The 11,274-nt window shown below is 35.7% G+C and overlaps 1 protein-coding gene across 2 annotated transcripts in view; it reads left to right on the top strand.

Moving 5' to 3' along the window:
* Window positions 1–2,227: 2,227 nt before the first annotated feature.
* LOC123526326 (contactin-like) overlaps window positions 2,228–11,274 on the top strand; it is a 34,427-nt gene continuing 25,380 nt past the window's right edge. Inside the window, exons 1-2 of one of the 2 annotated variants that reach the window (XM_053522913.1) lie at window positions 2,228–2,601; window positions 9,744–9,835. Coding sequence is in view for 1 of the 2 variants with exons in the window: in XM_045305422.2 (XP_045161357.2) it covers window positions 5,300–5,372; window positions 9,744–9,835 (165 nt within the window). In the remaining variant the exon portion in view is untranslated. Of the gene's footprint in view, window positions 2,602–5,031; window positions 5,373–9,743; window positions 9,836–11,274 lie in introns of those variants that run through there. The other variant, XM_045305422.2, reaches the window with a different exon arrangement.

Raw genomic sequence — 11,274 nt, 5'->3', positions numbered from 1 at the left:
CTGACAGGACTCGAACCTTCGATCTCCCGATTGCAGGGCAGGTGCCTTATCAATTAGGCCACCGCAGCTCTGTATATTTACATCTCTCTCACACTTATTTCTGATAGAAATAAAGTTTTCGAATAATTTGGTGAACTGCCTTTCCGATAGCTCCTGTCTTTTTCCTACCCTTGTTTGAAATATTTACGATGTGACTGTCACACTTGCAGTTCGCTGTTACATTAAGGACAAAAAGTGTAACTTATTCTGACGTCTAAACACCAATAAACGGAGGTGTAGCTGTTTGCTTTATCAACAATGATAATAGTTTTCATAATTTACTTTACATTATTTTACCTGCTTGGAGACACTGACCTCTATGTTGTGATTAAAATGATTTGTCTTTAAAATTGAAGTCTGTTCATATCAAAAACAGTAGAACATGAATGTTTGTTTCTAAACAGGTATCTTAAAAACGCCAAGAAAAAAGCATGCCCGAGTCATGAATCGAACCCGGGCAGCCTCGGTAATAAAAGCATTCCCGCGGTCTTGACCAATACAACACGGAGGAATACGTATTTCACGGTTGTTAAATGTACAGATTTATAATTAAGGTAGTTTACTTCCGTTACCCGGCTACAAACGCGTTTCAACTTTGAAATGGAATAATAAGTAAAAACAACTAACTAATGCGAATACAATGTCAGTCACTATGTTTCAAAACCTTCTTAAGAAATATAGCAATAAACTTATACCTTTGTGTAATTGCTTGATATCTAAAAAAGAATCTTTATTTTTTTGTTGTTATACGTTCTCGAGGCCAGTGTCTAATACGGTTTAAAGTTAGTTTGCTACATTACATAATCAAATCGGAATGAAATTGTTACATGTCGAGGGCTGAGCGCGAAACTATTGTATCTTGTTCTTTATTTATATACAGTTATAATAGTTTCGCGCTCAGCCCACGATGTGTTTATCATATTACCACAGTCCCAACCAGATCGGAAGCATGTATGTCACATTTCCGTGGTCCTAAACACATCGGAAGCAAATTGTAACATGTCTATTACATTAATATACCATTGTAGGACCACATTTGTAACAGATCGCATTTGTAACAGATTTCGTACGTATGCGATCGCATTCGTAACAGGTAAAATGTGTTACGAATGTGTTTGTCCAACATGGGGGTTGACATGAGAAGCACATATGTATCATGTTGAGTTTTATACTGCAAAATGTTCAATGAGTTGGTTGTCATCGCAACATCATTAAATGACTGCCATAAGCATATCTCAAGTTAGCGTCGTCGTCGTCGAGGTCAATGACATCATAAAATTATTTGAGCCGCATCCTGAGAAAATGGGCCTACGGGAATCTTCGAGGCTTTGCAACCAGTGTGGGCCCAGATCAGCCTGCGCATCCGCGCAGTCTGATCATGGCCCACACCGTTCGCTGTTATTTCAAAGAAGGCTTACTCTACCTGAATATGAAATTTTCTGACCCTGATTCAGATGCATAAATGCACAGGTCAGCCTAAATATAGACTTTTCGGAAATTCACGAAAATGTCCGAATGCCAATTTTTCCGTGACGTGGCTCATTTTTTATAATCATTTCTGCATCCACAGCCACTACCACTTTAATATGAGTACAACTTCAGCTACTTCTACTGTTACCTCGACTTGCTGAAATGTAGACCCACATGCCCAGGTCACTGGTTCGAACCCGGTGGCGACATACATTTGTAGCTGTCTTTCGTCATCCAGAGCTGTTTCAAGTTGGTTGACAAACAGGAAGCTGCTATGGCACGGTACAAATTATATAAAACTTGTGCTGCGAACTAATGTCTATGGGATTTTAAGAAAATACACCTTATTTTCTAATTAACCTCACCCCACTGAGTCCGTCTGTGAGATACATGTAATAGGCCTTCTTTTATAATCCCGCCGGGAAATAGAGGAGGCTGTGCGTTCGTGCAGTGATATATATAAGTTCATGTCCTTGGTATAACTTGACCATTCAGTCAGATTTTCAAATTTTTTGGTACAAATGATCAGCATGGATAGGTGTGTTGAGATCATGATCCTTGTTGCTGCATGTATATATCCAAGATAAAGTTTACAGCTTTGAACTTAGATTTGTTTTGTTATTTTGTTGTAATATATATGTTTGTGCCCGGATCATAACCGCTTTAGTCAGATTTCCAAATACCTTTGTACAAATAACCACCATTAATTTTATTGACAATCTGTAGTGATCATATTACACCTATTACTGCAAACGTCTCAAATTTTGGGACACTGTAGAATGGTTTTGATGAATATTATCTTTGTTTGTTGGATTCAGAGCGCCTGTTTTCAACAGTATTTAGTTTCGGGCAGTTAATCTTACCATTGATCCTAGAACGGACCAGTCCAAGATGATGATGATGATTATTATTATGATGATGCTGATAATGCTGATAAAAATGTCAGTAATATTAAAATGAGTACAACAGTATCTTTATATTAGTAACCGACAACGTCCCAGCTTGAAACAGCACTGAGTGGCGAAAATAGCAACAGATACGAGTAGTTTTCACCCGGTCTCGAACGTGTGTAACTCGACACTCTGGTCGATGGTAAGTTCTTCCCATTAATTTCAATTGTAATTATACCCTGGCTCATATACGAGTTTACACTCATATGTTCGTTTACAGGTCTGGTAAAACGCACTTATACACGTACTTGGTATTAACTGGGTGGATGAGAGACACAATATCTCTGGAAATTCCGGCCCTGACTAGGAATTCAACCCGCTCCGCCGGTTTCGTAATCTGCAAAACTATCCACTGCACCAGCTTCGCCGATGGAGTTACTCGTACCGTTTCTATAGAGATAGAAAATAAGAGTGTTTCCATGCGAATGTAGACACCAGGCCTGGCAACAAAACTCTCATAGTAAATATAATCCAATAAAGTTCACGTCAGGATTTTAAGTTGGACATATTTCATTTGTCGTCAGTTTAAGTTTTTTTTATGTTTAAAGTAATGCGAATTGACAAAGATAAACAAAACGAAAACGTAAAACCTATCTTGCAGCGAACCCGCGGACACCGACGACATCAGGATCAGAACAATAGCCATTAGCAGTCCTCGAATAGTCAAGCTAGTCACTATTTTTAAGTATACGTAGATGTATATATATCTAGTGTTCAGCTTTAACAAGACTTTCTATGCTAGTTGAGACTGCCTTGATCTTGATTTTCGAGTGCACTTTATTTGTTGCTGAAGCGATACAACCAGCGAAAGTTGAACAGGGATTGCATGTGGTGTATCTTCCCCTTTAATCATACATATTCATATACATATATTCATGCATTTAATAAAAATGAAATCTTACAAACCAAAACCTATATGGGAGATTTATAAGTGACATGTACATGAAGTACTATGAACAGACCAGTCATGATAACCGTTCGGTATTCTTGCCAAGTTTAATTGCCAGATAACCAACCAGTACCAAGATATTAACCTAACCGGAAAATCCCTCTATCAACAAGAGGGTCGTCATGGCCCATATTGCTCACATGAGTAATACCACTATACATGTATTAAATCTGCGATTTTGCCATTTTAGGGGTCATAATTCTTAAGACAAAATAGCGTGATATGGCTACTCTTCGAGGAAAAACGAATAAGTTCCTACAATATATAATTTCTAGGCAAGCTTGGTCATAAATCAAATCATAAATGTGATCTCTGTCATGTTCACAATGCTAAAATCAGCAATTTTGTCATTTAAGGGACCATAACTCCAGACAAAAATGCTGCATATACAGCTGGTTTTCGTAAGGAACCGAGATGTCATAGATATATAACTTCTCTACAAGTTTGGTCAAAATGAAATATAAATATGGCCTCTATTGTTCAGGAAGTGAATCCTATATAAGTTTAATGAAAACAAATAATAAATGTAGTCTCCACTGTGTCCACAGCAGCATTTTCCAAATCAGGCCGTAACTCGAAGTCAAATAAATGGTGCAATATGGTTGTCTTGAAAGGAACGAGATCTTATAGATATACAAGTTGTATGCATAGTGAGTCAAAATAACAAACATTGTCTTAAATCGGTTCACAAGCTAAAATCATTATTATGCCATTTCCAGGCATACTCTAACGAATAAGGTGATATGCGGTTTTCGAAACGAACCGGATAGATCTATATTATGTTCTGCGCAAGTTTGTCAAAATCAAGATAATGTTGTCTCTGTCATATTCGCAAAAAAATGTGAACGGACGATCATCGCATAGCTTACTTTGTCACTTCGTATAAGTGAGCTAAAACATATTACAAATGTGTTTCAGATGTAAAAATGCACTTTTTGTTCATTTTTCCGATGAAATGACATGTGACAAATGTGATCAGATGTCACATCAAAAATCGGCATCGATACATTCGTCCAAAATTGTTACATATGTGTTTGAATTCTGTTACGTATGCGATCTATTGTAACACGTTTACATATGCGATCGCATTTGTAACACCTGTTACAAATGCGATCTGTTACGAATGTGGTCCTACATACCATGGTCCTATCTAAAGCAAATTTTAACATGTTTCCGAAAGACAGGATGAAGTTAATTAACCCATTATATATCGACAGATATGCGGGAAAGACTATTCGTCCAAGAATTTAAGAAAACACTCATAATTGTGGGTCATTGATATGAAATCATTTTCCCTCCACCTGTGATTCAATTGGGGAAGTTGGCAGTTCCATGAGGAGAATAGGGTTGATAACTGATATGCATGTACTGTTGAAAAACAGCGTTAAACATAAAAACAAATTTATTTTGTGAATGATAGCAACTGTTGACATACTATGTTTCAGGAACGGAAACAGGTGTTATTTGATATTATTTTTGTATGAAATTATAGAATAATCATATGAAAAAAATGGTTGTTTTAAATTACAAAATGATACTTTAAAAATGACCCAAATCTTAACTTTTGCCACCGCACACATTGAAGGTTCTAAAAACTTTTCCTTCGTTGTTTCTTCTCTTTTTCTGCGCGGGTTACTTGCACATCAGTTATAACTGGGTAAAACAAGCATCCACCCACTCGTGAAAAATGGATGTTTATAGCGCTATCTCACTGTGTATACTATGGTCACAATAGTGGTGGACATTGTATTAAAGCAAATGTCCAATAGTTTGTTTTACGCTTCAGTGGCGATTTACAATTAACTGACCGCGAAAGGATTTCTAAAAGCTTAAAACATCAATATATGGACTCTTAACCACGCGGTTAAATATATTTTGAAATGGTGTAAACATGAAGGAATTTTTTATTGTATTGATTCAAATTGGAATTTTAAAAGAGGTCTACTGCCAGGTTTTCTCTCTTGGTATAATTGTTTTATTTATTTGTGTTGGTATCTCGTTACATAACAATTTCGTGATCGTGACCGCCTCGGTAGCCTAGCGATAGAGCGCTCGTTTTGAGTCAAAAGGTTGTTGGTTCGCTCCCAGTTCGCATTATACCAAAGACTTGAAAATAGTGATAGTAGTTTCCCTGGTTGGCGCTAAACATTAACAGGATAGTTGTAGGACTGGATAGTCTGGTGTCAGCATAATGTGACTGGGTTGGGTAATCATGTCGCGATATTTTCGTGCGGCAGCACTACATAACTTGAGCATTTTGCGGACGGTCTCTAGAAAACATTTTCATTGTATAAAACTGAAAAATTAATCAAGTGTACATATGTCGCTCTAGCACAATCATCAGTTGACACAAAAAAGTAATGCTCATAAGTTTTATGTATCATCTGTGAATAATTTATATAAAAGTTAGCTTATCTTGTTAACTGTAACTTATTTGAGAAGTATATTATGATAATTTAAAATGCAACTATTGTAACTTTAACTTGACATTAATTTCATTTGATAAGGTATCATATGGACACGACATGTTTCTTTCATTCATTTAAACGAAATGCAGACTTAACCGAAAGATTGTTTTTATCCGTGAATTCTATTATTAATGCGCTGCAAGCTTAAAGCATGGAAATATGCCGTATTAGTCATACAATGATATTTACATAAATATATTGACACATTGTAAATATTTAAAACGGACTGCCGATTTTTGTATAGGATCTTCATTGTTGTACACCGCCTGCGGGTAGGTCAATAGTTCAAGTTAATCCGAGCCGGAATTTGAAATTAAGTTTTACTGGACAGTGGACAATATAGTGAAACATGTATTTACAAGGTAAATGACATGTAAAAGTTTAAATGTAAAATGAATCAGGCGGTGTTTAAATGTTCAACCCTTATTTCCCGAATCAAAAAAAGTTATAAAAATATTTGTAATTTTCACTTTTCGTTAAATTTAAAGACTTTTTTTACCTTTCAAATTTGACTTACATGTATATTATTCTGTCGTCAACTCTTGCTTTAGTTTTCGTTCCATTAAAAAAATTCGGACACAATTATTCTGTAGAGGGAAGTTTATTTCTTCTTTGAATCTCAAGAATTTTCATTGAAAACTTAAATTGCGATACGAGCAAGAAGAAATTCCTAACTATGTATCATACTATGATCCTGTTTATGATTTTTACGCCAAACTCTTTGTTAAATTTTAACGTTGTTGTCATTGACGCCGTTGGACGTTGACGTCACTTCCTTTGTTATGTTTATTCTAAACCCTGAAGAAGGCTAATGTAGCCGAAATGTTGGTGAAAAAATTATGTGACTTGTTTAAAAAGGTTTTTGTAGATCTAGTTTTGACTACTTTCAATACTTATAACTATTATCACAAAAAAACAAAGTTTGTTAGAGACTCATTCTTCAAATTATGTTCCTTTTTCCACTTTCCACCTGTTCTAAATTAAATCAATAGGAGCATAATACTATATTAAAGGTGGATAATCAGATTTTGGCCATGTAACGGATTTGTTCGAAACTTTAGCATCTGATCATTTACACTCATTTATGTTCACTTAACACTTAATACAAATTAGATTTTCACTGGAGGTATTTTTAAAATTTCATTTTCCTATCCTGGTTGCCCAACCAAGATAGAGTTATTTTATCATAAGTATAAATTTGATAAACATACTTTGCCTAAGGAAATGTATAAATATAAGACATATTGTAATATATTTGTGAAATATTTGCATTAAAAATTATGTATTTAGATGGAATTCATTAGAAACGCAAGTTTGAAAAATTATTATTACCTCCCTTTGCCTATCTTGGTTGCGCAACCAAGATAGATTGGAAATAAATGAATTCAGAAGCTACACACAGCTTTAAAACTTGCATTTTGGTTCAGATTGTTCAATAGTTGATATGTCTATCAAATGCAAATGTAAAACTAGACATTGTATCGAAATAAAAAGAAATACCCAGCTTTTATTATACTTTCATATTAAAGGGAAGTAATTACAAAATTTTATAAAAATAATAAAATATACATTTCAAATAGGAATCTAACTCTATGTAATCGGCCTTTCTGTTCCTTAAATAATTCTGTACCAGAATATACAAAAAGTAAAAAATGTCATTAAATGTTGATTAAATGTGATTGACCACCTTTAAGGTACTCGTGCATATATTCTAATCAGGAAGTCATTTATAAACCTGGATCCGACAAACAGAAGCGCTGTAGGATGTCACGGATAAAATGTAATCTGGAAACATAACTGTCCGTCTAAAATTAAAGTTATTATATTAATTATGACAATGTATTTCCTCTTGAAAAGATTTCAAATAATATCTTAAAATTACACTGATATAAAACGCTATTCTTTCCGGGTTAGGACGATGAAGAAAAGAACCCGGGGCTGTTTAGACAATTCTTCAGGTCCTGCACCCAGTACTCTTTTAAACCAAAAGTCGGATGATTAATGAATTAGTTAAAAAGCTTTGGCCTCCTGAAAGTAAGCTGAATTCTGTCATCTTATATCCGGATGTAACATTTTCCTCAGTTGAACCTCAATAAGTGGCTCTTTATGTCTGACACCCTGGCGAAAAACTAGTAATGTAACGTAAATGGCGAATACAAAGCTGTATGCCCTATAATGTTCAGAAGGCTTTTAAATAGACCGAAATTAAGATATAACACTTTATTATTAACATATATAGAATTTAGATTTAGTTTGTTTAGTTAGGTTAACGACGCACCTGCACGCATTAGGTCATATGGCGATTTTCCAGCTTTGATTGGTGGAGGCAGACCCCAGGATGTCCCTCCGTGCATTTATGATTTCATCACGAGCTGGCACCTGGGTAGAACCACCGACCATCCGTAAGCCAGCTGGATGGCTTCCTTACATGAAGAATTCAACGCCCCGAGTGGGACTCGAACCTACATCGGTGAGGGGCAAGTGATTCGACTGAAGGAGTGAACGTTCTACATTATGTATATTAAGTTATATCATACGAAAGAAACTTTGTTCAAGCAGCAGAATGGAATGAAAATTTTATGCAAATACATGTGGTTAGAAAAAATATTTGACCATTACAGAGTACAAACGTACACAATGTCCTGACATGACTGGAAATCTTTACACTGCACATGCTTAGTATAAGCAATTATTGTACGGTATATACGGAACTATTTATGAAGATCATTCTGTTGTGTCGTCCTAGCACCTGCACCAGCGCACAGTAACGAAAATTTGAAATTTGCGCCGCCTTGGCGCGCGCGCCGACGCGAAAAAAAAAAAACAACAACCAAAAAACAAAAGTATTAATGAGTCCCGAAGAAACAATGTTAATTCTAAATACTTAAGCTTTCAATTCAACTGTGTGTAAAACTGTTATATTGTCATATCTGATAGATGGACAGAACAAAACATTGTTTTTCGCGCCGACGCGCGCGCCATCAACAAAAGTTTTGTGTTGGTGTGTTGGCGCGCGTGCCAAGACGAAAAGTACAAATAAAGTCACGCTCACGCCAGCGCGGCATTATAGGGGTATAACATTTAAAAACAATACAATAACAATAAATACTCCAGCCAAGACCCAGACATGTTCCAAAATAACACCCGGGCCTTGAATTAAGGTCCCTTTTTAACTATATCATATGAATCTAATTCTTTGGAATCGATCCAGGCGCCGACCTGTATCTGGCAACAGGTCTCAAAATTCAAATCTCGCTGGGCCTACGATTGACTAGTTAGACTGGAAACAGTCATAACAGCGCAGCGTAAACAAATAAAAATGAATAAAACAAAACAAAACAAAACCAGCGCGGCATAAGGAAATGACCTAAATCAGCCGTCATATATTTATTATAGTTAGTAAATCGTAATAATTAAACAACTGTAATATTATATATTCGGTTAGGATGTTAATTATACCCATATCAAATGTAGAGACATTTTCTTGCATACCTTCAAACAAGCCAGATGAATAAGTTATTTCAAATGGCGATGAATTCAGAATATATGGTTTAAACATATTTTATTGCATATCAATATAGATAATATCTACATCTCAAATACAAGACTTAACAATATTATATGCAAAAGTGTTGGGTAACAAGTTCTCTCAACATTATTACATACCCTCCCCTTAACAAAATTCACTTACATGAGATTTGGCTACAAAATGTGTATTGAAAAAGCTACGCAAAATTTTATATAATTGAAGTTAAAAGAAGAGGGAAAGAGGGAAGAAAGAATAGTAAGAGAAAGTCAAGTTAGATCAAGTACAACATGTTTATATTTCAGAATATAATTCAGAATATATCTCTCTTTAATTGATAGGTTGTCCTACAGGATGGGTCCTCAGCGAAGACAATTGTTACAAATTTGTCGAGGACAACAAAGTCTTCGAGGAAGCCGATGCAGCTTGTTGGGTAAGGCAATTTGAAACGGATTCCTGTTATGACAGTCATTATTTCTAATTAACGGTGTTGTCTCTCTTTAACTTTCACTTTAAAAGCTCATCTATTTCCTGGACCCTACCTCTTTTCGAAAATTATTTGTGTCTAAAATTCTAAATTCAGCTTAAGACAAAAGAGCTGTAGCGGTAAACAATGAGAAAAAAAAAAACGAATAACCAGAGGCCTTCGCAACCAAGTGGTTAAGATCCTAACGACTTTGAATCTGCTTTTTATCACTATGGATAGCCTCGTGTGTAATGTAGAATTTTTTTTCATGTCCGTAAGTCAATCCATCTGGCTTACCTGTACAGAAGGTCGATGCCTCTACCCAAACGTTCCACCGTGTCTCAGATAATGCTTTGAGGGTCACGGGTTGTCTTTTCTGTTGTTTATACCCATCCCCAAGATGGAAAAACCCTGGCATTTACAAGAGAACATAAAACAGCCAAATATACGTAGCGAGCTTACAACTACCATTCTCACTCAGATTTACATTCCTCAGGTTTTCAAATGAGAGCATTAATTTTACAAAAAAATATCAGATGTACCCGTTGACGACCGTGACCTCTGACATTTTAGTCTCATTTTTTTCTGCAAGGAAAACTAGAAAATTATTTGGAGGCCGTGTGTTGTAACGTGATACGTTTGTACTTCCTCGTCAGAGTTGAAGGAGAAATATGTAATAAATAATGCTCTTTTTTTATTTAAACCAAACTAAGTGTCTAATAGTTTTAGATGATACGCGAAAGTGCTAGGTTTTAATGAAAAGAACTGTCCGCTTAACACTATTATAGATCGAAAATTCTAATAGAATTAGATATCACTTTGTCTTAGAATGATTTCTTTCAACGCTTTATTCCATCAACCGCTCCCTACACTACGATTTGCGAAGCAGTTCTGACTGGTCTAACATTCCAATGTTTAGGAGATCAGATATTTGAGAAATGATATATCTCATCCAGTGATTTGTCGTTGAATAAATCATTGTTTGGAGTTCAGATGCAAAGGAACGAAATGGCGTGGTCGAGTAGCAAAATGACGTTAGAAAGCGTTCTTTACGTCAAGTTTTTGCCGTGCGACCCTGTTGTTTGAGTTCATAAAATCTCGAGTTTTCCAGGCTAGTTGTTTGGTTTATTCTGTTGATTCTAGCGACCAGAATTACAGGGTCATGTCAGTTTCACATACTTAAGAACACCATTAAAAGTTTGCAACATAGAATTAATAGTCGAAGAAAATAGTTTAGTTTACAATGTTACTAATGAAACACGAAAGAACTTGTGATTCGTGGAAAGGTTCATCACAATTTCGGGATTAAGACCGTATTGATAGCCCAGTTGTGGAACGTTTGAGGTTGTGAATTCGTTCCCCAGCCGTGTCACAACAAAGACGTGAAAAATGTTACCAGTAGTTCC

Source organism: Mercenaria mercenaria, chromosome 14, assembly GCF_021730395.1.
Source record: "Mercenaria mercenaria strain notata chromosome 14, MADL_Memer_1, whole genome shotgun sequence".
Taxonomy (NCBI): domain Eukaryota; kingdom Metazoa; phylum Mollusca; class Bivalvia; order Venerida; family Veneridae; genus Mercenaria; species Mercenaria mercenaria.
Note: the sequence above shows the minus strand (reverse complement) of the source record. Positions and strands in the feature narration are given on the sequence as shown.